The 27,840-nt window shown below is 38.1% G+C and overlaps 1 protein-coding gene across 1 annotated transcript in view; it reads left to right on the top strand.

Annotated features, from left to right (window-relative positions):
* The first annotated feature begins 2,681 nt into the window (after positions 1-2,681).
* The window catches only part of LOC130913831 (pescadillo homolog), a 29,724-nt gene continuing 4,565 nt past the window's right edge, over positions 2,682-27,840 (top strand). Inside the window, exons 1-12 of the mRNA XM_057832718.1 lie at positions 2,682-2,826; positions 3,029-3,108; positions 3,193-3,346; positions 3,446-3,555; positions 6,373-6,544; positions 6,629-6,718; positions 8,764-8,880; positions 9,040-9,117; positions 9,203-9,292; positions 21,275-21,405; positions 21,509-21,634; positions 26,456-26,640. Of these exons, the coding sequence (XP_057688701.1) occupies positions 2,803-2,826; positions 3,029-3,108; positions 3,193-3,346; positions 3,446-3,555; positions 6,373-6,544; positions 6,629-6,718; positions 8,764-8,880; positions 9,040-9,117; positions 9,203-9,292; positions 21,275-21,405; positions 21,509-21,634; positions 26,456-26,640 (1,357 nt within the window). The 5' untranslated portion in view covers positions 2,682-2,802. The remainder of the gene's footprint in view (positions 2,827-3,028; positions 3,109-3,192; positions 3,347-3,445; positions 3,556-6,372; positions 6,545-6,628; positions 6,719-8,763; positions 8,881-9,039; positions 9,118-9,202; positions 9,293-21,274; positions 21,406-21,508; positions 21,635-26,455; positions 26,641-27,840) is intronic.

Here is a 27,840-nt window from a genome sequence, read left to right as displayed (position 1 = left end):
TTAATGGGGAAATTTGGACGTCCATGGCCGTCAATGGCATTAAGTTCCATATGCGTCAATGGAATCGGGGACATTTGGGGGACACATCCTGTTGATATCTGGTTATTACCTGTTGATTTGGGGATATAGTTTTTTATGCCATTGAAAATGAATGGGAAATTTGGACGTCCATGGCCGTCAATGGCATCGACTTGCATATGCATCAATGAAATCCAAGTACATTGGCATCAATAGAATCACCATACATGGCCGTTAATGGCATTAACCAAAGTAAATGTCATTGGAAATGTATGGGAAATTTTGACGTCCATGGCCGTCAATGGCATTGAAATTTGGTCAAAATTTGTAGGACTAGATACATTTAGAAATTTTTATTTTTATTTTTTTTTTAAATTCCAATCCTCACCTGATCTACCTCATAGAAAGCACTATAAACACTTCTCTTTTTCATATGTGCAATATCTTGGTGCAATATAAATATTGACGTATGCTTGCACTTATGTAACCCTACTGGTTGTGCCGTTTGCATCTGTATTTATTTATTTTATTAGCACTGTTTATTTTAGTTACATTTTTCAGTTATTTTTGTATGTCTTTTAACTCATTGCTATAAATCTCACTGTGGTGTTTTTTTGTGCACAATGACAATAAAGGAAATTCTGAACATGAAATTTCAAGCGGCACATACATCAATCATTGTTTAACTTGTTAAACAGTTGCAATGGCAACTCATTGTGTGTAAATGAGCAGTTTGAACGGATTTGAGTGGACTCACTCAATGAAGCATTTAATAAAGACAAGCATTTTTCTACTTTATTCTTGTTTTAAAATAATTCGGTGGGACAGTAACATGTTTAAAACATCATAGTTGTTACTTTTGAAGTGCTTAAAAACATTAAGTAAAATAGATACTGTATATACATAAAATGTATTTATTTATTTATATATGGCGGAAAAAACTCAGGTGAAGTTCTGCTCTGAGAACCCCAATTTGGCCAGATTTCAAACATTGTGTGAAACATCATTGGAAAGCTTAAAATCTCAATTTTTGGGGGGAAGAAAAATTCTGAACAGGAGGGCATTTAAAAAAAAATTGAAACATCAAAACACTAACTGGAGGTTAGAGCACACGTAAGCATAATTAAAGACGCCATGATTTTCTTTTCAGATGTTCTTTTCATCGTCGATCGATCGGGTCCGATCACGTCATTTTCAAAGTATTGTAATCGGCAAAAAAATATCGGCCATGCCTTTTTTTAATATATATATTTTTTTTAATTAAATCGTTTTCTAATTTTATTTAACGTTACAAACATAATATGTTACACTCATCCAGAGTCTTTATTTTAGGCTTAAGGTAGGGTTATCAAATATATCCCGATGATGGCGGTAATTAATTTTTTTAAAAATGTATCACGTTAAAATATTTAACGCAATTAATGCATACGCTGCATGAACCACCCACGCATTGTCGCGCTCAATCTGTAATGGCGCCGTTTTATCTGTATAGAGAGATAAAAGGCATTGTAAAATGAGTAGAGTGAATTTTGGCAGCCTTTGGAGCCTTTTTTTAATCGGCTAAAGCCTTACAATCTCTCTCCCTACGATTAGAAATATCATGGGAAGCAATGTGGGGAAGCAAGAAATGATCTTTTTCCTAACACCTTATATTATTTCCCAACGCAGAGAAGATATATCAATTGGGAGCACTACGCACAGTCATGGTTCCACTTCCCATCATGCATTTGGGTATGGCTACAGTATCATTTACTGAAAGCTCAACAAATACACTAGAAGGCAATATTTAGTCACAATATACAAAGTCACAAGTCTTTCTATCCGTGGATCCTTCTCACAGAAAGAATGTTAGTAATGTAAATGCCACCTTCAGGATTTATTGTCATAATAAACACATACAGTACTTATGTACTGTATGTTGAATGTATATATTTGTCCGAGTTTTATTCATTTTTTTCTTAATGCATTGCCAAAATGTATATGATCGGGAAAAATTATCGGGAATGATTGGAATTGAATCGGGAGCAAAAAAAAGCAATCGGATCGGGAAATATCGGGATCGGCAGATACTCAAACTAAAACGATCGGGATCGGATCAGGAGCAAAAAAACATGATCGGAACAACCCTATTATTTACAGATGCTAATTTTTTTATTATGATGTAATTTGTTTAAAAGTTTAAAATCTGCGAGTGACTAATTTTTCAAAGTCTTTTTTTTTTTTTTTTTTTTTTTTTTTTTTAAACAAAATGTTAGACGTCAATTAATGATTCCAAGCTAAAAATGACAGACATTTTGATGAATAAATATTCTTACTTACCTTCTTTTTATGGCTGGGTTGAAACAAAAGCGGTTGCGCAACGTCTGTAAACAGGGGTTTCCAGGGTAAAACAGACAAATAAAAATAGTTCGGGGGCTTAATGCGCCATGAATCTGCTATGGCAGCATATAGACATATTGTTCTATTAAACACAACAGTTGTTTTGGCTTAAAATACAGCAGTTTATTTTAAAGAGGGGCGCAAGACCAGAAACTGCTTTTTCAGTATTGTCTGTGTTTTCCGCCCTATATAAATAAATTTGCCTTGCCTATTATTTATTTATTTTATTTATTCATTTTGTGCAGGCAGAGAAGCAGCCAACCCGGGGTCCTTATTTCTCCTCCGCGCAATCGCGCATGTCAAATTACACGTGCCGTAGGTTTGGTGTGTCCTCGTGTTCATCATCCTCGGAAACACATATACAGCCAATACATCATCGTAAACTTTGGGTATCACAGATTGTAAATGGGAGGCTTACAAAAGAAAAAGGTAAATCTCGTTAATGCATTATCGTCAAACTGATAATGTGGGCTACGTGTGCACGAGCAGCTAGCTAGCTAGCTAGCATTACAGCTAACACCGTAGTTTGTTTTTATTCGCTGGTGGTTAAAATGATGTGGTCTAACTGTGATATTTCAAATTGTATAGTAGGCATGTAACGCGTAATGGAGTGTTTGGGTTTGTTTTACAGTTTGAGAGTGGCTCTGCCACAAACTATATCACCAGAAACAAAGCTCGCAAGAAGTTGCAGCTAAGCCTCCCAGATTTCAGGTAAATTTATATATTTGTATTTCATTCTCGGTAGCGGTAACGTCAAACATCGGCCCTCCACTACAACTTCTCTTGTTTTTTCAGGCGACTCTGCATTCTGAAAGGCATTTACCCTCACGAACCAAAGCACAAGAAGAAAGTGAACAAGGGGTCCACTGCTCCTAGAACCTTTTACCTTCTCAAAGACATTCGCTTCCTTCTGCATGAGCCAATCGTTGGGAAATTCAGAGAGTATAAGGTACTGATCATTATTAGAGACATTTTAAAAGAGCTTTAAATTGTAGACAAGTCATACGTTCCATTCCCGTCTTTGACTGTACTTTCTTTCTTTGTAAAGATATTTGTCCGCAAACTTAAAAAAGCTTATGGAAAAACAGAATATTCTGCTGTGCAAAGACTCAAGGAGAACAAGCCAACATATAAATTGGACCACATTGTCAAAGAGAGGTAAGAAGCGGGACTTTAGCAGTGTTGTTTTCGTCAACGATGACGATTACGAAAATATTTCGTCAACAATTTTTTCATGATGATGACTTGACGATGATGACCTATAGAGGTGTGCATCTGTACTGCCCTCACGATTCGATTATGATTCGGAGGGCCACGATTCGATTCGTTTCAGAGGGTCACGATTCGATTTGGTTTGAGTCGGCAATGCATCGCAATGCCTTAAAGCCTGGGATACATTAAAATTCTAAAGCAAAGCATATTTTTCGTGAATCATGAGGCAACACAAGCGGTCAGACATTAAACAACTTTTTAATGGCTCTTGTGTCACTCCTGGTTGAAGTCAAATGAAAATACTTTCAGACATATATATTTAAAAAAAACGGATCACAGCATTTAATTGGTGCTTTGAATGAGACCAGGGCTTTCTTTTTTTTCTTAAACACATTAGCAGCTTTTCACACAGTGCAACATCTGAACTCCTGTGCAAAATCAGTAATAAGTCACTGTATTTTAGTCACGACCCATCAATAAAAATATTCAAGCAAATATTAAATAAACAAAAACAACAAAGAAAATATTGTAGTGCAGCAGCATCTTTATCGCAGTATCAATCCAGGGATCAGTTCAGTCGCAAACAAAACATCAACTAAATTGCAATGTAGAACAAAAGTAAAATGTACGCCTAGCCCACTATATATGTGCAATCAACTTAGAAATGCAATCAGTAACTACCACATAACAATAAAAAAAAAAAAGAATTAAAATGAAGCACAGCAGCGTTTTAGCAGCCATAACAATCTGTTTCAACATGAGGAAATATCAGTATTTTGCAATCGAGAGAGCAGAGAGATAGTAGAGGTTAGATCGGCCTAAAAAATCCAGCCCGACCCGGCCCGCTGGTATTGAAGTCCGACCCGGCTTGGAGTGACGCGAAAAAACAACGCAGCAGCAGCAAATTATTTTCATCGAGTTGGCAGAAAAAAACGGAAGTTTTCTTAATGCTTAAATAGTCTACATAGTTTTATGATCATTATAAAAGCATTTATGCAACGAAATAACGCTGGGAAAGTTTTTAAAAAAAAAACATGCGATTTTGCAGACACACAGAAGATTCAAAAGGATCACATTTATGTTGCCTTTGTGTACATAAATAAGTGTCTTTCGTAACGAATCGCAAGCGCCACAGCGGAGGAGGAGAAGAAAAAGCGGGCGGCGCCACTGCTTCATGTGCGTGCACAAGCAAATGCACAATACAGAGAGCCTGCACTCTGTTTTATCCTTTTTATGTTTTGTACATTAGTTCCAAAATTGTTCAAAAATCCTCTCAGGCTAAACCAAACCACTATTTCAGTATCAAGTTAACATTTAACAGTAAACAAATATACGAAAATAACAGTAAATAAAAAAACTCCAGTCCCCATTCTGTATCAGCAGCTTTAAACTACATTCAATTTAATGTTGTGAATCAACTGTTGTTAAAATTGCTCCCGTTATTCCATAATTTCCCTTCTGTTTACTTTTGTCAAAGTTTTAAAACTATTTCATCATTTAAAGATGGATTCAAGACAAGATTCTGCCGATTTAGGAGTATTTTAGATAAAAAGGTAATTAGGTTCGCTACAACAGGGCCTTCTAGAGAGGTCTACTGCTTTAAGATGGCGGCTTTTTACTTACGCCAGAAAGTCTGTCATTTCGCATCTCTGTTCAATAATACAAGTTCTAACACCAATGTCGTCTGTCATTTTGCATCTAGTTCTACATTTATATGATATCTACTCTAGCTGTATGTTTGTAGCAACTAGCAACTGGGCGTTGTTTGTAGCGGCTGTCAGCCGAAGTCATGTATGATTTTTTATTTTTATTTTTTATTTTTTTATCTAGCGGCATGAGTTGAACATATTTACTCTCGGTCCGTTCCTCATTGCGTCCCAAAGACCGCGCTGGCTGCGTTTTACTTCCGCTTTACCTGGTATAATTCAATAATCGGAATTTGTATATTTGTGAATCGTTCTCGAATCTTCCACGGCCGAATCGCGAATAACCTAAGAATCGGAAATTTCGTACACCTATAGTAAACAGGGTGCCTTCGGCAGAGCTGCCGCATTGAAGACGTGCTGTAGTGGTATCCAAGGGCTGTTTTAGAGTGAATACATGAAAGTGTTGGCCTTGGTGTCCAGTTTGAAATGCTCCCACAATTTTGACATTTTCAGGGTTTTTTTTGGTGACTTTCTCTTCGCTTTTGTTGGCTTAGTCATTACCTCTATTCATGCATGGTTGAAGTCAAATATATCCGCCGTATCCGTCATTTTTCTGTACGCAAAGTAGTCAGGGCAAAAACGTCATGCTTAGAGCTGGCAAAATTCAACGATTCCTCGAGACGGACAACATTCTTCGTTTCACCTCGAAAATAATTTACTGTTTTCCTGCTGAGTGTGTATTATCATAGAGATGGTGATGTACTTGTAGACTCTAAAATTATGTATTCGTCTGTCAATGTTCATTCGGAATTTGTTGGAAACCTTTTTTTTTTTTTTTTTTTTCCATGGACTAAAACTTTCGAAGTTTTATAGACAAAGATTTTGTGTAATTGCCAACTAAAACTAGACTAAATTTGTCAGGGGTATCATTGACTAAAACCATACAAAACACATTTTCAAATGACTAAAATATGACTATTTTTGTCCAAAAAACGAAGACGAAAATTAAAATGGTTGCCAAAAACAACACTGCACTTTAGCGTACTAATGTTATGAATTTGAAACCAAAATAAAACTATTTATATCCAACATTTTTTTCCTCACTATTATCTCATAGGTATCCTACGTTCATTGATGCTCTCCGGGATATTGAAGATGCACTCTGTATGTGCTTCCTCTTCTCCACATTTGCTCGAACAGGAAAATGTCACGTGCAAACCATACAGCTTTGTCGTCGCCTTACTGTGGAGTGGATGAACTTCATCATAACCTCTCGTGCCCTTAGAAAGGTCTCGGCTTTTGTTCGAATTTTAGAAAGGTATATTTTTGTCTAAAAGATAAAATTGTTAATGTATTTGTTCTGTTTGACGCAGGTTTTCATCTCTATCAAGGGAATATATTACCAGGCCGAGGTGATGGGGCAGTTAATTACATGGCTAGTGCCATATCAATTCTCCCATGACGTAAGTGCACGTTAATGTAAGGTAGCATATTACTGGTGTCAGATGGAAACCTTACATCTCCAAAACATTCACATCTCAAGAAACTAAGATAAAAAATTCTTTGTTAACCAGTTAAAAGTGCATTTTTAAAGATGTAAAGGCTTTTTAAACCTTGAACTCTTTTATCCCCATTAACCCTTTAACACCTAAGCCTGTTTTGGCCGAATTTGCATGCATTTGATGTTGCCTTTATATTTCAAAGAAAAAATTGTTCACAATGGCCAAGTTGGGTCCCTTTTTTAAGGACACCTTGAACTTCATGTCCAAACTGTTGTTTTCTTCACTGACCAATTATAATCCACATTTTGGACCCAAACAGACAAAAAAAATCCCAAAATATTTTTTCAAAATTTGTGATGTTGATGTCCCATTGACAATCAAACATGCTCGACCAACCGTTTTGAAGCTTGATAATATTTATTCAACTTGTTAGGATAAACATTCAATAGAAAAAAATAAGATTGAATAGTTTTATGTTTGACAATTCATCACAAACAGCAAGTATGGTCATAGGCGTTTTTGGCCTTTACACATATTATGGTCAAAACAGGTTATATACAGTACAAAATAGTGAGAAAAAAAAATATATCATCTAACACAAAAAGGGTTTGGAGGATATCTCTTTGTGAAGTTAGGTATTATACCCATCACCTTATCTAAAGTATATACGTACATGCAATCAAGCTTCTCGAATACTCATCTTTATAAAAATTGAAAAGATTATAGTGAAGAAAAAATTTATATAACATTGAAAAAAAGTATTTTCAAAAACATTGTCAAGTAGTTCAGTTCAATTTAAAATTTTCTGGCATACGACCCAATAAAGTTTTTTTTTTTTTTTGCTCACTCAATAAAGCTTCTGCATGAACAGGTCACGGAGCTGCGTCACACACAACGTCACACAGGCTACTCTTTAGCGCGCTGCTGTCACTTCTACTCGCCGAGACGCCGACTCATCCCAGGAAAACAACGATAAATACGGCTCATCTTCCTTGAGTTAATGAAATAATGCATTAGCTTATGCTAAATTTAGTTTTAGATTCATTCTGCACGTTTCAAAGTCGCTCGCTCAATCGAACCGGTGCACAACACCGGCTGTTGCTTGCTTTGCATGCCTCCTTTTCCTTAGTTGGCGCCTCGCTCGGAAATTTATTAAAAATGTCCACTTTCGGTTCGTCCGTCTTGACATCACAATGGTCTTGGGATCTGTAGTTTTTTTTGTGCTGCTTTCGGTTTTGAAAAATGACAAGAAATGATGAAAATATGGAGATAGATACATGGTCCATGCAGCGTTTTAATGCATATTTATGAGTGCAATAAAACTATAAAACTCAAATGAAATTATCTCCCGTTTTTCTCGGTCGATTGACTTCAAATAAAAACTGGTGTGGACATCAACTTCCGCACGTTCAAATGAGACCAACCAGCGGCACGTGGGTGACGTAATTACAGCGTGACGAAGCTTCAAAGACGGCATGCGTAAACGCGTCGCTGCCGACACGCTCGGTGTTAAAGGGTTAATGATGAGATATCCATTCTTGTGGCTCTGTTCATTCTTCTGCTGTGAATTCAAATGAGTCACTAGTAGTCATCCAATCCATTTGAACTGGGAAGCTGGTACGAACATTTGTTCATTCACCGCCTGCCCTCACATTTCAAAGGTATTGGATGTCTATCACTGTCAATGGCAGCAAGTGAGTAAAGATTACTATGGTTGTTGTTTTTTTAATACAGTGGTACGTCTACATACGAAGTTAATTCGTTCCAGGACCTTGTTTGTACAGTGGGGCAAATAAGTATTTAGTCAACCACTAATTGTGCAAGTTCTCCCACTTGAAAATATTAAAGAGGCCTGTAATTGTCAACATAGGTGTTTTTGCCTGAAAGTTTTCGGCGCGGCGTTTTCGGTCACATCTTGTTTATATATATTCAATTTTTACAAATTAAGGCACTGTTTGATTCATTTTGCCGTAAACACTTAGATCTCATTTGTTCTGCTCTTTTAGCACCCTACCGACGTTGACTACAGAGTCATGGCAACTTTCACAGAGTTCTACACAACTCTCATGGGCTTCATCAACTTCCGTCTCTACCATTCCCTCAATCTGGTTTACCCACCAAAGGTATAATGAAATTTCAGACTCAATAATGCATCATATTTTTTTTATGTCTCTAGAGTTGGTACTGGTAAAATGTAGCATTAATACAAATCCAACAACAATGTTGTATTGTTTTAAATAAAGAATAGAAAATCCCACTTTTTATTCTTTTTTTAAAATTAGATTGACAGTAAAGCAGAGCAGGAGCTAAAGGACAAAAATGAGGAGGACTATGCTTTGGATTCAGAAAGCTATTTGGAGGTAAAAATCATTATTAACTTTATCAACTCCACCTTTGAATATGTGCCTCTAAATGACATTTGATCATGGGTGCTCTTCTATACAGAAACTCTCTGCCTTGAGTGCAAGTTTGGCCCGGGTCGTTTCTTCTACAGAGGAAGAAGAAGCTCAATTGGACCACTTTCCTGTTGACGAGGTAAAAAAAAAAAAACTCAAAACATGAGACTGCTAATTAGGGCTGCAGCTATAAATTATTTTAGTAGCAGATTAATCTATCAACTAGTTAGTTCGAAATACCGAGTAATCGGATTAGGAACATCTAATGCGTTGCAGAATAAATTGTAGGAGATGTAAAACAAAGGCTTGGTAAGATTGCACTTTCAAAAGAGCGTTAAATGCAAACACAAAATAAAATTCCCAAGTGTTTCTTCAAACTATGCAGAATTGCACATCATTAAAAAAATAAAAATACATGAGCTCAACCTCAAACGTTATTGAAAAAATAAATGAGGGTCTAAGTACAACAAAATAATTGGATAACTTGCATAGCAAAAGTCTGCTAGGTTAAATGCTATAAAATGCTAACTTTTAACAATACTCTTAAAGCAGTAATGTGAAGTAATTTCTTCACATGCCCAGTAGGGTCACAAGTGAAGTAATTAAACATTGTCCAACAAATAAAGCATGAAAAAATAATTTATATGTTGTATATTTGACAAAATAATCGCGTTTCCGAAGTTCGAGCCTGAAAGGGGACGAACCCGGAAGTGATACGTCACACCGGGAACAGCATTGGCAGCTCCATACATACGGCCGCCATACAAAACCCTTCAAACAATGATTCAAACAGCGATATAAGCGATAGATTGAGCGCAAGGGAGGAGATCCATGTTTTTGAAGAGTTGGTGGAAGAAGAGGAGCTTGGAACTTTATGTTGGACCTAACATGTATTAGCCAGACGCTAATCAGGATGCAAACAATGTGCCTAGACTACCTGACATGGAATGGATACAAGACCCATCGAGATTACAACATTGGTAAGATATAGGCTGTTATTATTTTAATGATTTGAGGATGCAGGCATTTGCACATAATTTTATGTTTTTGTCTATCTGATGACATTGTTAAAAAAAATAATAATCAGACTTCATGTTTATTTTGGCAGATCCGGCAGCTCTCGTGCATATAAACTAATAACATAAAAACGTTGGGGTGAAAGAAGGAGATGAGTCGTCGATGGCTTTCTCCACTTTATTGTGGCAACAATAAGAAAACAAAATAATAGTGGTCTGCCGCCACATTCGACCGCGAAGTTTTGCTTCTGGCCGATCTCCTCGCCTCCTACTCCAGCGTCTCTTAAACGGATCGTGCATAGTGTCTTGTTATGAGCTTTTTGTTTACAAATGTATCGAACACACGACGTGCTGACAACCGTGTCTCTTTACTAGCACATGGAGCAGTTCTTATGGAAAAGTTAGAACACAGCTCGGCACAGCTCTCGGCAGGATGTGGCGTCTAATGGCGTGAGGAAATGTAGTTTTTTCACACAAGCGAACAGATTACAAAGCACCACTTCAGTGTTGTCCCGAGACTACATTTCCCATGATTCACTGCGTGACCTGCGCGCTCGCTGATTCGATGCGAGATTGACTCAATGCCTACACGCTAAATTGTCACCTGTCAGCGGCTCTCGAACTAGAAACAACAAACTAGAAGGCTATCAAGCGGGTGGGGTTCAAGTGCAGATTCCTTTTGTTTGTTGTTTTGGCCTGGGCTTACCCTGAAGCCGCGCTTCATCCACATTTTGTACATATTCATTGCGAGTTTGATTGTTGTGTAAATAAATTTGTGCCACTTGTGAAATTGTGTGGCTCGTTTTATGTTACGCCCTTCGCGAGCCGTCCTTGGGACGTAACACTAGCGAACACAACAACAACTATGCCACGACTATTGCCACGAGTTGGCTTTCGGCTAACGTCGCTAGCTTCTACTGTACATTCCACAACAGTTGGCAGCTCTGCTTTGACAAAGTCATCAGTCATCTATCCAAAAATCACACTTTTTGCAAATACTTGATCATAAGAAGACCGGTTAAGGAAGCAGGCATCTTCGAAGTGTTTGCAGCAGAGAAGACTACTCCATGATGGCGTGGAATTCATTCGCTTCGTGAGAACGAAAGATGTCCATTTACGTGCCTTGCTATCCTTTGGCCACTCATACAACTTTTCGTTTGAGTGAGAACAAAACATCGCCACACACCACCGTGGCATCTTACCGAGAAGCAATGCAACAAACAATACTCTTCTATGGCGGACTTCCCTCGCTCTTCCTGGTGTGACGTAATTTCCGAAGATTGCCGAAGAAAAGCATTTTCGTTGTCAAGGGCGTTGCTATGGGTTAAACAAAGAATCTGGAAGGGTTGCGTTAAAAAAAAAAAATGAAGATATGGTTATTGTTTAGCCATTGATATTATTCAAAAACATGATTGGCCAACCTTAGTTCACATTTCCCCTTTAACAAATGGTTCAAACACATGTTCACACAAAAAGGGCTAAATATACCTATAAAATGTGAATGCATAAGAAACATACAGTGGTACCTCTATATACGAAGTTAATTTGTTCCAGGACATTGTTGGTGAGTCGAAATGGTCGTATGTCGAGCAGGATTTTGCCATAAGAATAAATTATAATTCCATTAATTGGTTCCACAGCCCGAAAACCTACACCAGGGTTCACTCAATCAGGACCTCGGTGCCACTTTTCCTGTCGTGTTTTCCACGTCTCTCTCCCCTAAAACACCTGAATCAAATGATTGTGTCATCAGCAACTTCTTCAGAAGCCTGATAATGATCCTGACAGTGGTGCCTCCAGAAATTTTTCATAGGGGTGGCCAGATGAGGCCACTTAAAGAGCAAATGTGAAGTAAGGTTGGCCAACCATGTTTTTGAATAATATCAATGGCTATCAATTTTTTTAACGCAACCCTTCCAGATTCTTTATTTTACCCATAGCAACGCCCTTGACAACAAAAATGCTTTTCTTCGACAATCTTCGGAAATCTTCGGAAATGACGTCACAGAGAACTGCGAGGGAAGTCCGCCATAGAACAGTATTGTTGCATTGCTTTTCGGTAAGATGCCACGGTGGTGTGTGGCGATGTATTGTTTTCAATTTAAAGAGGGTTTTATGAGTGGCCAAAGGATAGCAGGGCACGTAAATTGACATCTTTCGTTCGCACGAAGCGAATGAATTTCACGCCATCATCGAGTATTGTTCTCTGCTACAAACACGTCGAAGATGCCTGCTTCCTCAACCGGTCTGCTTATGATCAAGGATTTGCAAAAAAGTGTGATTTTTGGATAGATGACTGATGACTTTGTCAAAGCAGAGCTGCCAACTGTTGTGGAATGAACAGTAGAAGGTAGCGACGTCAGCCGAATGGTAACTCGAGGCAAAAAACCCGATCATGTTGTGAAATGAACAGTAGAAGCTAACTCGTGGCAATCCTCGATCATAGTTGTATTGAGTTCATTTTGCCTACACTTATAAATTCGTCAAAACTTTTCTTTTATCCCAGGCAATAGTAGGTGATTTATTTACCTGACATGTTTCGGTGAACACTTCCGGCTTTGTCAGAGGGTCCGAAGGCGGAAGTGTTCGCCGGAACATGTCAGGTAAATAAAAGCTAACGTCGCTAGCTTCTACTGTTCATTCCACAACATGATCGGGGATTCATCAAAACTTGTTCTTTTATCCCAGGCAATAGTAGGTGGTTTATTTACCTGACATGCTTCAAATCATGAAAAAAATAACAGCCTACCAATCTTGTAATCTCGATGGGTCTTGTCTCCATTCCATGTCAGGTAGTCTGGGCACATTGTTTGCATCCTAAATAGCGTTCTGGCTAATACATGTACGGTCCAACATAAAATTCCAAGCTCCCCTTCTTCCTCCAACTCTTCAAAGACTTGGATCTCCTCACTTTCGCTCGATCTATCGCTTAAATCGCTGTTTGAATCATTGTTTGAAGGGCTTTGTATGGCGGCCGCATGGAGCGCTGCCATCGCTGTTCTCGGTGTGACGTGTCTTTTCCGGGTTCGTTCCCTTTCAGGCTCGAACTTCGGAAACGCAATTATTTTGTCAAATATACAACATATAAATTTTTCATGCTTTATTTGTTGGACAATGTTTAATTACTTTGTGATCCTATCTGGCATTTTATGAAATTACTTTACATTTGGTCTTTAAAGTCTTGGGGTGGCACACCATAACTAAAAACCATAATTTCAGGTTTTCATTATATTGTTGCAGTAAAAAGGTCAGGGGAAAACTATCAGAAAGACTGAAGGACACAGCTACTAATATACTTTGGTGTATTGTGTAATATTTGATGTTACTAATGATTTAATGTGCATAGTCCATAACTGTCAAGTAAACATTTTGAGTTCTACAACAATTCTGTTTATTGTGGTATGTATATATTAAGCATAAGGTGTACATTCAACAATACAAAATAAATGCATTCATTTGGGATAAAATGCAAAACTGATGCTACAACAATCTAACGATATACTGGCAAGTGGGGTGGCCAACAAATTTATAGCGGGGGCCGTGGCCACCCCCTGGTGGCGCCACTGGATCCTGATTATTTTGATTCAGGTGTGTTGGAGGAGGGAGACATGGAAAACACGACAGGAAAAGTGGCACCGAGGTCCAGATTTAGTGAACCCTGACCTACACTAAGTCCTTAATAAATAGTGCTGTTACTATTGCAAAAAGCAATTACAAAGAGCAAAACAAATACATTATGAATAAGAATCGGAATAATAATAATACCTGTAATAATGTAACGCACCCGGGGGCTAACGGCAGAGAGAGAGAGAGAGGGAGAGTGCAGTTGAGATATTACTTCCAGTTTTAACCTCCTGTTGTTTCGGGCACTTGGCCTGTTGTATTGCACAAGTTCTGAAATGAATGATTAAAAACCTGACGAAGCTGGCGATCTCTTTGGCGATCGTTGTCACCTTTACTTAAAAAAACATGCTATTCAAGGTTTGCCCAAAATGACGCTTCTACCCATTTTAGGTATGCAAAGTTCACTTTTTAATCAGACGTGCACATATTTTGATCACCACACACAGTACAGCCTTTTAAGCCAGCGCTGTCATCGGTACCACCTTTACTGTACATTTGAGTAATGAGTGCGTACATAAAATAATTGGTCTCTAAAGGCAGAAGTAACATATCATGCCATAGCTTTAGAAGGTGTGAAACTGGGGAATACAGATGTGTTCGGTTGCCTGGGATGAGGTGAGAACTTCACGCTCAGCTGTTCCAGTTAATATTTTGCTTTCCCTTTGTTTAACCTAGTACAGTGGGTGCCACAAAAATCCTTTTTCACATCGCTTCCGGTCCTCTGCATGTTTTGTAACTCCAGCCATTGAATATTTCCTAATCAGTTCACTTTGTCTCTTACCTTGCCAATCCATTTACAGCATCCTTCTATAGATATATCGCTCCTCTGGTCATATCCAAAATATCTCCAAACCTTTCAGTCAATGTTTTTCCAATTAGGTCATTCCTGATCGTGCCCATTCTTGTCACATCAAAAAAAGATTCCCAGCATCTCTATTTCTGCCACGTCTAGCTCTGCCTATGGTTTTTCCTGGCCTTGCTGGCTGCGTTTACACGTGGGCAGTGTTGTTGATCTTACTTTTAAAAAAGTAATTAGTTAGTTACAAATTACAAATTCTCCCAAAAAGTAATTGATTCGGTTACCTCATTGTAAGAGTAATTAGCTACTCAGCAAACTTTTTTTTTTTTCATGTTACACACATGATTACATTATACATTCTAGAATCTTTCACATTAAAAATGTTTATGTTAGCTGATTGAATTATAATTTCCCCGAATATAAGGCGCACCCGTGTATAACACGCACCCCAAATTAACTTGTAAAATTTAGGGAATTATTCTACCCGTGTATAACGCGCACCCTAATTTTAGCACCAATAAATAGAAGAATACAAGAAAACAGCTCGTGTACAGATATAGAAATGTCATTTTACTGACTGGTGAAACACAGCACAAGCATAGCACATTGGTAGTTGAAAACATTACAGTAAACCAGTACTTCTCAAATAGTGGGGCGCGCCCCCCTGGGGGGGCGCAGAGCGATGCCAGGGGGGGCGCGTGTGACCTCGGGGAACATGTTTTTTTTTTTTTTTTTCTGCCGTACTGGAATAAAGTGTACTTGCGCATCCACTCAGTGGGTGGCAGTGGCGCTCTCATTTTCAGAGTGCGTGCAGTATTTTTGAACTAAGGAAGAGCACTCATCACACAGAAAACAAATATGAAGAGCAGTGCGCCGCCGCCGTTTTCGAAAGCCGTTTTCCGACCGGACTCACTCACGCAGCGACCCACTGTCTTGTCCGGTTCTCACGCCGCCACCTGATAAGTGCCATTTTCGGCTTGGGATCGTCACGACGACCGCCCTCACCTACGGTTCTACCTCGGCCGCCGAGAATGCGCTTTGTTCGTGCCGTTTGCCTTTTAGCTTTGACTTTTAATACTGTGGGTGATGAGGAAAGACTGTTTACTGTGTCTAAAAATAATTATAGCGGACCGCCAGAAGCCAAATCAATTAAGACGCCACTTAAAGACATTCGACCCCAATCTCATTGATAAGCCGCTTGATTGTTTTTCAGCGAAAACGTGCCGAATATTGCCAACAATTGTCCTGCTTTGTCAGTGTTATATCAGTAAACCAGTGAGCATTGTTAGCATGTTCATTGCAAAATGACTCCACACCATTGCAAAGGAGGTAATACTGAGTGTGAGCAGCAAAAATAAAAACTGTCCTTCTGTCCAAGGACAATCTTTTTTTCCTTTATTCATTTTTGTTTTTTCGGTCAAATTTTTTGGCATATTGTCCTCATGAGTGAATGTTTCTAATCAATTTGAATTTGTTATTATTTACTGATTTTATTACATTTTATTTTTCTGTATCAAATGGTCAAAAATGTACCTTGAGTGTATTTTTACAGTTTGAATGTGATTTTTTTTTTTTTTTTTTTTTTTAATTCAGGCAAATTGATGCACGTCAAGTCTTCTCTGTTACAAACAAAACAATGTTAATAAAGTTATACTTTATTATAAGTTGATCTGTTACTTTTTTTCTTTATTAGAAAAAAAGGACACAATATTAGGCAGATGCGTATTTATAATAGTAATTTTATAGACAAATAATACTATTTACAGTGGCGGCAGAGAGTTTGGGGGGGCGCGAAACATTTACGTCTTGCTTGGGGGGGCGTAGCAGAAAATAATTGAGAAGCACTGCAGTAAACTGACAATATGTACGGCAATATGATCTGTTAACTTCTTGAACTTACCAGAATCCAGGAGAAAACAAAACAGATGAGACTTTTTTTTTAAAGGCAGCTGTATAACTTGCTCGTTTCATCATGATGAAGAAATGTTTCCTCCATGGATTGATGCGGTAAAATGAAAGGGAGTACGTAAGTCGGAAATCCGAGAGAGCTCATCGCTGTCGACACGACAGTAACAATAGGAACTATTGTTATTTGGGTTTGAGTTTCCCGAGGGACAGATATAACTGACGGACACAGGAAGTCTGTGCTGTGTTATGTTTGTTATGGTCCCAGTTGCGGAGCTGACGTTGACTCAAGTCAGTTCAAGAAACTAAATTTTGTGCTGTATGAAGAGTGGGAAAAAAAACAGATTTTAACACAGACTAAATCATTCGGGCGATCAGAATGAAGTATTACCGAAACAAAATAGTGACGTCACATACCGTAATGGTCGGCAACGGATCGCCGTATACATTTCTTCAACACAACATGGTCGTGTCAATAAAAAAAAAAAATTGGTTTTTATTAGGGCTGTCAAAATTATCGCGTTAACGGGCGTTAATTAATTTTTTAAATTAATCACGTTAAAATATTTGACGCAATTAACGCAGATGTCCCGCTCAGACAGATTTAAATGACAGTACAGTAAAATGCTCACTTGTGTTTTATGGAGTTTTGCTGCCCTCTGCTGGCGCTTGGGTGTGACTGATTTTATAGGCTTCAGCACCCATTACATTGTGTAAGTAATTATTGACATCAACAATGGCGGGCTACTAGTTTATTTTTTGATTGAAAATTTTACAAATTTTATTGAAACGAAAACATTAAAAGGGGTTTTAATATAAAATTTCTACAACTTGTACTAACATTTTTCTTTTAAGAACTACAAGTCCCTCTATCCATGGATTGCTTTAACAGAATGTTAATAATGTTAATGCCATCTTGTTGATTTATTGTTATAATAAACAAATACAGTCCTTATTAGAGGTGTGCAAAATTTCCGATTCTTAGATTATTCGTGATTCGGCCGTGGAAGATTCGAGAACGATTCACAAACATCCAAATTCCGATTATTGAAATATGCCAAGTAAAGCGGAAGTACAACATACTCAGCGCGCCGCGCGGTCAATGAGGAACTGAGCGAGAGTAGCTAAACATCATGCTTCTCATTACCCGGCCCATCGGGTAATGCCAATGCTCAACTCACGGCTCTAGCTCAACTCATGCCACAAGATGATAAAAAACACAGCAACATACCTGACTGCTGCCGAAAAGCTGCTACAAAGTACATCCACATAATGTTTCGGTAGATATCATTTATATAGGACTAGATGCAATATAGATTCGGTAGCGTTAGCGGCACTCCTACAAAAAGCTAGATGCAGTACACTTCCCTGCAAGGCTGTTGTAGCGAACCTTCCAAGCAAACCTAATTAACTTTTTATCTAAAATACTCCTAAATCTGTAAAATATTGACTTGAATTTATCTTTAAAATAGTTTTACAACTTTCACATGCCGAAAGTAGACAAAAGGGAAATTATGGAATAACGGGAGCAATTTTAACAACTTTAACGGTTGATTCACAACATTAAATTAATTGAATGTAGTTTAAAGCTGCTGATACAGAATGGGGACTGGAGTTTTTTATTTACTGTTATTTTTGTATATTTGTTTACTGCTATATGTTAACTTGATACTGAAATAGTAGTTTGGTTTAGCCTGAGTGTATTTTTGAACAATTTTGGAACTAATGTACAAAACATTAAAAAAAAAAAAATTAAAAAAAATGGGAGGGGGGGGGCATCAATAATCGTTTACTAATCGAATCGGAGCCTCTGAATCGTAATCGAATCGTTAGGTGCCCAAAGATTCCCAGCTCTAGTCCTTATGTACCGTATGTTGAATGTATATATCTAGGGCTGTCCCAAACGACTAATTTTCTCCCGATTAGTCAGCCGACTATTTTTACGATTAGTCGACTAATCTAATAATTTAAAAAAAACATTTTTTTTTTTTTTTTGTTTTTTTGTTTACTAATTTAGCAATGACATTTTTGTTGACGCTTATCAATTCACAAAAAACATATTGGAACACTTAAATTATTTATTAAAGTACAAATAAACACGTAAATAACAATAATAAATCACAAATAAAAAATGAGTTCAAATGCTGATAGAATTAACTAGTGTAGCATCCCGATTGAAAAGATGGTCTCTTAAACTGATGGTTTACAACTTTTATTCCATCCTTGATGTAATCACACCGTAAGAGCTACGGTGCACACAAATAAAACAACACAATTAGAAAGTAATGAAAACTTTTCACCTTTTTCCTTTTAAAACCTATTTATATATCAATGAATTGCCTATATGAATTGCCTTTACCTTAATTTATTACCTTATCATTGACAATGTCTCCCTTGAGTGCAATCACTGTATATACTGTATATATTTATGACCTTTTAACCTTATATAATTTTCTATACCATAAAATAAACCATAACATGAAATAAACCTTTCAGTTAGCATTAAGAACAATACTAATAGCACTTATAGGCCCATTGTCAATGAAACATTATTATTTAGTAAGGCGACAGCACCCTATGGTGTACAAAAAAAGAAAAAAAAATTTTTTTACAAACGGTGACGGCGCTTGTGGTGTTTATTCACGGCCGACGTGCAGCCAAGCTTGGCATTGAAGAGACAGGACAGACGAGTACCCTCCTTTGTTTCTTTGAAATAAGTCAATGCTTTTGACACTCTGGTGCGCTTTTTAGGCTTTGTGCCGCTTTCCCCGCTTGCATACAGAGCATCCGACATTCTGAACTTTCCGCGCATATATTTTTTTAACCCTTCATTAACCGTCGACGGGATGTTGTGCTCGTCGACGGATTTACGTAATCGATGACGTCGACTATGTCGACTAGTCGGGACAGCTCTATATATATCCATCTTGTGTCTTATCTTTCCATTGCAACAATAATTTACAGAAAAATATGGCATATTTTAGAGATGGTTTGAATTGCGATTAATTACGATTAATTAATTTTTAAGCTGTAATTAACTCGATTAAAAATTTTAATCGTTTGACAGCCCTAGTTTTTATATATGTATAATACTGTATATATTTGTGTCTCCATCCATGTAGCCGTGTATGATGCGCACCATGATTTTACAAGTTGATTTCTGGGGAAAAAAGTACACGTTATATTCAGGAAATTACGGTTAACTGATTTTTTTCATTTAAAAAAAAAAAAAAAACGGTCAATTTTTACATTAAAAATCACCTCTATAAATAAGAGTGTAATGGTATAAGAAACTTTCAAATACTGAGAAGGGAAAAAAGCCTTTTTGTTTTTCCCGTTGTGCTGAACCCGCACCACACCGCGACACCTGTTCCGGGGTACGTATTAAACTGTGACTATATATCGTCACATCCCTAATATATATAAATATATTTTTCAATATGCAGGTGAGGCGGCACGGTGGCTGAGTGGTTAGCACGTCTGCCTCACAGTTCTGAGATCAAGGGTTCAATCCCAGGCTTCGGCCTTCCTGTGTGGAGTTTGCATGTTCTCCCCGTGCCTGCGTGGATTTCCTCCGGGAACTCCGGTTTCCTCCCACATCCCAAAAACATGCATGGTAGGCTGATTGAACACTCTAAATTGTCCGTAGGTGTGAGTGTGTGCGTGAATGGTTGTGTGTCTCCTTGTGCCCTGCGATTGGCTGGCAACCAATTCAGGGTGTCCCCTGCCTACTGCCCGAAGTTAGCTGGGATAGGCTCCAGCACCTCCGCGACCCTCGTGAGGAATAAGCGGCATGGAAAATGAATGAATGAATGAATATGCAGGTGAAGCTCTGCATCAGTGCATCTCCTGCATCTTTGGTCTTTGCTGTAGTTGTTTTGATTACAAAAAAAAAAAAAAAGTACATGACACAAGGTTCACGGATACGTTAGTCAAGAAAAGTTTAGGGCAAGTGACTTTTTGGTTACAAAAAATGTATATACCGTAATTTTCTGACAAAAATTATGACATGACACTATCATGGGCATTATTGAATGGTTATGACAGATGTCATTAAGCGTCATCTGGCAAATTGTCATTAACTCCATTTATGTCCAGTTTGGATCTTTTACATCCATTAAAAAGTTAGATCATTTCCTGTATGACACTAAATGGCATATGTTGTAAGCAATCATTCATGGTGATGACCGTGTCATGTCATAATTATGATTGGCCGCTGTGAAATAAAGTGTTACCAAATACAATAACTGACAATTAATAAAACTGCAACAGTAACTGAAGAAATATTTAGCACAGAACACGAATTTCATCTGTAGTGCTGCAATACATGCTAGGAGACCTGTTGGACAACAACAGTGTTGACAGCAGATGGCAGCAGAGGGTGATTGGTTCCCCCAAGGGAGCAGTGATGACCAAATGAAGCTTCTGGAACGCGAATGCTATGCTAACGCTCCGAGCCACCTAGCCAATCATCATGGCTCTTTTCAATGGCGTCACCATCCCCTCCTGCTCTGCTTACTCCAAATCACTTGAACTTGAACTCCTGCACCTTCGCCACTTCTGCTTGTAACCTCAGCATTCCGCCGGCCTCTCTGAATAATACATGAACGTCACAATGAAATATTGATGTTAAATGATTAACTTCCCACTCTTTAATATTACTGAGGTGAATTGAGTTCATGTAAGAACACTTTATGTGTAATTAAACTGCTTTAAGAACTACATTTATTTTGTTACACCACTGAATTTAAATGAAATATATCAATGCTTCCTTTAGGAAGACATGGAACAGATGGAAGAAAGAGAAAAAGAGCAGAAGCAACAGGAAGCCCACAAAAAGATATTTGAGGGCTTGAAGTTTTTCCTCAACAGAGAAGTACCCAGAGAGTCTCTGGCATTTGTCATCAGGTGAGTCGGAACGACAGCATGGACACTCAAGTCACAATAAAAGCTAACTAACGCACTCCTATTGCAATGATGCGACTTTCATGACTGGTTTCAATATTTGCAGGTGTTTTGGTGGTGTGGTGTCCTGGGACAGCTCTGTATGCATTGGAAGCACATATGATGTGACTGACGAGACTATCACACATCAGATTGTTGACAGACCAAGTGTTGCCACGCAGTACATCAACAGGTAAAGCATATGCAGGTGTTCTCACAGCAGGGATTTATTTTATTTTATTTATTTATTTTTTTTTAACTTGTTCCACCATCCGAAACCGGCCGTTTCGGTCTAAATTTGTCAGGCTCGCATGTTTTCTCCATACAATCGGTTCACAATGACAGCACACACACATGCTGGATCGCGTATGTACTAGAGCTGTCCCGACTAGTCGACGTTAGCGATGACTTAAATGCGTCGACTGTTAATGAAGGGTTAAAAAAATATATGCGTGGAAAGTTGAGAATGGTGGGTACTCGGTATGCAAGCTGGGAAAGCGGCAAAAATAAAAAAAAATAAAAAAGCGCACCAGAGTGGCTAAAACACAACTTATTTCAACGAAACAAAGGAGGGTACACTGTTGTCTCCTGTCTCTTCGATGCGAAGCTTGCATACCAGGCTGCACGTCGGCCGTGAATGAACACCTAAAGCGCCTTCACTCAGTTTTAATTTTGGAAGATGACAGGAGACAACAAACTGGCAGATCGTGAAGTCCAATTAACTAAAGAACGACATTTTTTTATTGAAGTTGCTAAGCCTGTCGCGATATGCAATAAGTCCATTTATCGCATGTTAAATAAAAATGAGGACGGTAATTTTCACGGCTGCGTTTTATCATCGCGTGCGTGTACACGTGCATGTTGATGGCACATGAGTTCCTTTCACAGATGGTTATTGGTCATCAACATGCTGTAGAATTAGTTCAGTGCGGTTAAAAGTAGTGATGCACGATAATGCATTTTTCAACAGATACCGATAACCGATAATTTCCTCCTCATTCCAACCGATAACCGATAATGTCAAGCCGATAATTCTATTAAAAGATTTATGTAAAATTTTAAAGTATACACAAATGAAAATATTACTGTGCAAAAATATAATTTATTGCTCTTTTTTTTTTCAACACAATGTATGAACAAGTCGTCAATTCAAACATCTAAATAATGACAGATTGTCTGACATTGTGTAATGGTAAACCTTTGGCAACAATTACTTAAATACCTAAGTTGCACAAAAATGCGTTTAAAAGTAAGCCATTCCTAACATATATAACATTAATCCGCTGCAAAACACACCTCCTTAAAACTAGTCAGTTTTAAGTGTAAATCTATTGGCAATAAGTGAAATTATCTGCCATCGCTTCAAGTGTATTTCTCTCAGATTTCTTAGAAGAAAAATAGCTAGCTGAAAATAATAACAGCCTTGTTTTAAGCAATACATTATTATACTTAATCCTAAAAAAAAAAAAAAAAAACTTGAAGGAAAGATTTTGAATAATATTTGTGGCTACAGAATATTGATTTAAGAATTTGATTATCTACTGTGACTGTAATTGAGCAAAGAAATAAGTTAAATAATTTGAAAAGTGATTGCTAATGTTATATGCTTTGTTGCACACTGTGAAAATGATTACCTCAAAAGAGCGAGATGTCATGTACCCATTCTGCAGCGCTTTGTTTACATTTGCGGCTTTCACGACATTTGCGTTACAGCAGCTAAACTGCTACACGGCAGTACTATTTGGACGGAGTTTGCGCTCGCATCCGTGTGCGTGTTGTTTTGTGCCTGAGTTTTATTAAGCCGAAAATAAAGGCAGCGTTACAAAGTCATCTGACCGCTCGTCATTTCACATTCTGAATGCATTATTGACTGGCTGACTTCATTTTCTCTGTTTAAATTATCTTATAACCACTGTGCCGTCATGATAAGCTTGCTTACCGGACATCACTTTTTCATGAAGAATGGTGGTCGTATAAACTGCATTATTTCTTTTATCCAGGGCTTTGGTTCTCGTGTCATTAAGGTAAAAAAAAAAAAAAAAACTGTGTCTCGTCTCGGCGGCAGCTACATTCGTACCGGATAATCCGCCCGCCCGCCCCGGCCGGTTCGCCGCGGCGTATTCGGGTCCTGGCTCTGCTCGCACGCCGTGGGGGAACGCTCGAGAAACCGGGGTGTTCGCCGGAGGTCCAGAGGCCGGGGAACCGGGCTCGGCCCGCCCCGCCTATGGCGAGGCGGCGGCGGCCTGCCGGACTGGCCAAAGCGGCGGGCTCCGTCGGAATTTACCACCCGCCTTGGGCTGCATTCCCAAACAGCCCGACTCTGTATCGTCACAAGCCCTGTAGTTTAGCTTAGTGTTTACAATAGCTTTAGCATTCCTGCTAGCAGCAGCCTCGTATATGTTCCCAAATTCTTTGTGATGCAGTTTTAAATGGCTGCTGGGTTAGTGGTTTTGAATGAGGACGCGTTCTTTCTGCCTCGTGGAACTTGTAGGGTACATGTTTCGCAGATGGCGAGAGCGTCGTTTTTTTAGTAACAGCCGCCATAATATTCAACTACTTCTTGTCTTGTAACTCCGCCTCCTCAACCCCTCCTCCCTCAGGGGCTTCAGAGAGGGGAGGGGTTGAGGAGGCGGCGTGCTGAATTCTTCGGTTGAGCACATTTGGAGGCAAAATCAAGTATATAATTATCGGATTGCATTATCGGTTGAATTTTTTTATTATCTGGATCATCTGTGTGACGTCATAATTGCCATTATCGGCCGATAATTATCGGTGACCGATATTATCGTGTATCTTTAGTTAAAAGGTGACATTTGAAACATGAAAAATTGCTGGTTAGCAGCATTTGCAAACGAAAAAAATTAATGAAAATGGATTACTGACACCACATGCAATTACAGAAAGAGCTTTTTTTGCGGCGTGTAAAGCTTACAATTAGCGGTTTAGCGAACGTACTTCCAGTGAACATTTCGAAATAAAATAATGTCATGTTCAACATATAAGTAACGATTTCTGGAGATAATCTCACATACTTCAAAATTTAGATTCTACACTAAGAATAGCTTTAAAATTACCCCCTTTATGAAAAATCTGATTGGCAATGAATAATTATAATTATTATAATACTATAATATTAATGCTAGTTTTTTTTTGTTTAAGAATTGTTTTGAATCATGTTGGAAATGCGAGGTCAGTGTTCTGAATCTGTTTACATTATTCTTTTGCACTCAATGAAATATTTCTCATCATCATCGGTATCATTGACAATTACAAAATATGATTTGCCCGAAGGAAGGAACCTATCAGCATTTGACCTCATTGTTTATTTGTGATTTATTTTATTTATGTGTTTATTTGTACTTTAATAAAGAATTTAAGTATTCCAAAATGTTTTTGCGAATTGATAATTGCCAACAAAAATTTAATTACAACATCAGGAAAAAATAGAGTAAATTGACTATTCAATTAATCATTAAAAATAGTTAGGGGTGTGCCATCTCAGGCACCCCACGATTTTACGACGTTATTGAACGATGATCGCGGTTATCATGATTGTCGATGCATCCTACATTACTAATTAATAAAGTAGCCAAACAAATTTATGTCCATAATTTATTTAAAATACTCTAATGATTCAACCGGAACGATGGAAACATGCCCATATGACACAAAAAGCTGCCCTGTTTTTTAAAAATCTTTTATTTATTTATTTTTTACAAGAAAGTGCAAAAACATTAAGCATTTTAAAGGGAGTACTTATTTCTTTCAACAATACAATATAATTTACACAGGTGGAATGAATTCCACATTTTCTGGAAACAAAGTGTCTTTAGAAATAAGACTTCTTTTAACCAATGTACTTTGTTTTCACAGATTTCTGTACTATTTTGCATGTTTGTAGTCTTACCACTGTACTTAATCATGGTTTTACATGTTCTCCATATGAAATACACGTTAGCGAATTAGCTAATTAGCTTAGCGCTCGGCGCTAACTATTAACATCTCAAAAACAACAACAATAAAGGCTAAACAGTACAAGAGGGTTCGTCTACTCACCTCTTATAGACGCACACGGGTCTATGCAACACACTCAGGACATTTTTCAATTGACATGACTTGAAACTACTGCTGGACACCTGAAAGACAAGAAGCAACTCTCTCTCTCTCTTCCCCTCTCGCTCTTAAAAATAACAGAAGCGTGACCGCCTGGTCCCTGCGTGTCTCATACACAAATGTTTTTTCCAGTCTTTTGAAAAGGAGTAAATCTCTCGCTCACTAACTGGCAGCATCCATCATAACATTGTGCGTCCATTAAAGGTGTCCGAGGGGCAGACGTGTCTTAAATTTCCTTCCGCTACGAGCGGATGTTATAAAGTTATTAGGGAAAATCATCGTTTTTGAACCTTTATGAATCGTAATCGAATTGTCACGTGTCGAAACGCGATGCATCTTGTAATTTACTTTTTGGAACTCCCTTAAAAAAAAACCTGCTGACTAATCGGGAGAAAAATTGTTTGGGACAGGCCTAGTCCATACTACTACTAGGCTACTACAAAGACAGCATCCTATTTCACCTACAGTTCATGTTTTTGTATTGGAAATAAAAGCGGCCATGTATTAAAATGCAAATCCCCGCAACTAGAAGGCGCAATGACACTCAGAACACATTTGAAAAATAAAAGGGCCAATAAACCTAGGTTTAGCACCCCCTTTTCACAACACTAAAATAAATGGCACATGAATATCCAACAGCGCTCTGGACGGCGGCAGCTCAACGGCAACAACAACACAAAAATATGGCTACAATGCAAGCCTTACGTAACTTTGTTTACACACTGCTTACTTCAACCGCACTTCATGTTGTTCTGTCTAAACGGGAAGTCCGTAGCAGAAAATGTCAAAGAGGGCGCTGCCCATGTTTCGCTCAGGAAACTTGTCTATTAGCATTTTTGTGAATGCACAAGCAGAAGAAGTCTTCAACACTGCCTGACATTTCAATACCGTGCCATTTCAGGTACTACATCCAGCCCCAGTGGGTGTACGACTGTGTCAATGCCAAAATACTCCTTCCTGTGGAGGACTATTTCATGGGAGTCACTCTTCCACCTCACCTATCTCCATTTGTGGTGGAGCAGGAGGGAGACTATGTGCCTCCAGAAAAACTTAAGATAATGGCGTTGCAAAGGGGAGAGAATCTTGGTAAGGCGTGTGCTATTTGTTGTTTGAAGGCTAAAACTATGAACTGTTATTTTCGGACTATAACCCTCTACTTTTTCCCCTTATTTTTAATCCTGCTGCTAAATGTCCAGTGCGGCTTATTTGTTGATTTATTTGGGTTAATAGGTAACACTTTATTTGACAGCGGTGTCACAAGACAATCATAATTATGACCAGTGTTTTCACGGATTACTTAAAAAAGTAATTTAATTACTGATTACACCTCAAAAAAGTAATCTAGTTACTTTACTGATTATTATCAAAGTAACTAAGTTACTTTAAAAGTAACTTATCAGTTACTTTTTACCAATTTTTCTCCTTTTGCTCCCTCAACATAAAAAAATCAGGAAAAATGTCATCGCGAGTTTTTCACATAAGGCTTAATCTTTGAGTTAGCGGGGGTTTAATTAGTCGATGGAGTTGATTTTAACCACCATTGACCATTCCGGAGCCCTACAACTAACAAATAACTGACAAACTGCACGAAATTTGTTTAAATAAAGTCCAACGACTAATTAACCCCCTCCCTAACTCCAAGATTAAACCTAATGTGAAAAATTCTGAACTTCCCCTTTGAAATAAAGACCTAGCTGTTAAAATGTTGTCTATAAAAGTTGTAAAGCAATAAAACGACAAAAATTGATGAAATGAACAAAAATCCTACAAGGTGCAGTTTTCATAATGGGTCAAAATCATTTTTCGAACAGATGATGTGACTAGCACCTTGGAGACTATCCTTTGCTTAGCCAAAACTACACCAGAGGAGTCAAGATGGATATTTAGAATTTCTTTAAACTTAAGCTTTCAAACACTACCAACAACTTGAACAGTTGATTGAACTCGAACAGTATCAAGGTGTGTGTGTGTGTGTGTGTGTGTGTGTGTGTGTGTGTGTGTGTGTGTGTGTGTGTGTGTGTGTGTATATATATGGCGGAAAACACAGACAAGACTGAAAAAGCAGTTTCTGCTCTTGCACTCCTCTTTAAAAGAAACTGCTGTATTTTAAGCTAAAACAACTGTTGTGTTTGATAAAACAATATGTCTATATGCTGCCATAGCAGATTCATGGCACATTAAGCCCCCGAACTATTTTTAATTTGTCAGTTTTACCCTAAAAACCCCCGTTTACAGACGTCGCGCAACCGCTTTTGTTTCAACCCAGCCATAAAACAAAGGTAATTA

This window comes from Corythoichthys intestinalis, chromosome 3, assembly GCF_030265065.1.
Source record: "Corythoichthys intestinalis isolate RoL2023-P3 chromosome 3, ASM3026506v1, whole genome shotgun sequence".
NCBI classification, from domain to species: domain Eukaryota; kingdom Metazoa; phylum Chordata; class Actinopteri; order Syngnathiformes; family Syngnathidae; genus Corythoichthys; species Corythoichthys intestinalis.
This window is presented reverse-complemented; position numbering and strand designations above follow the sequence as displayed.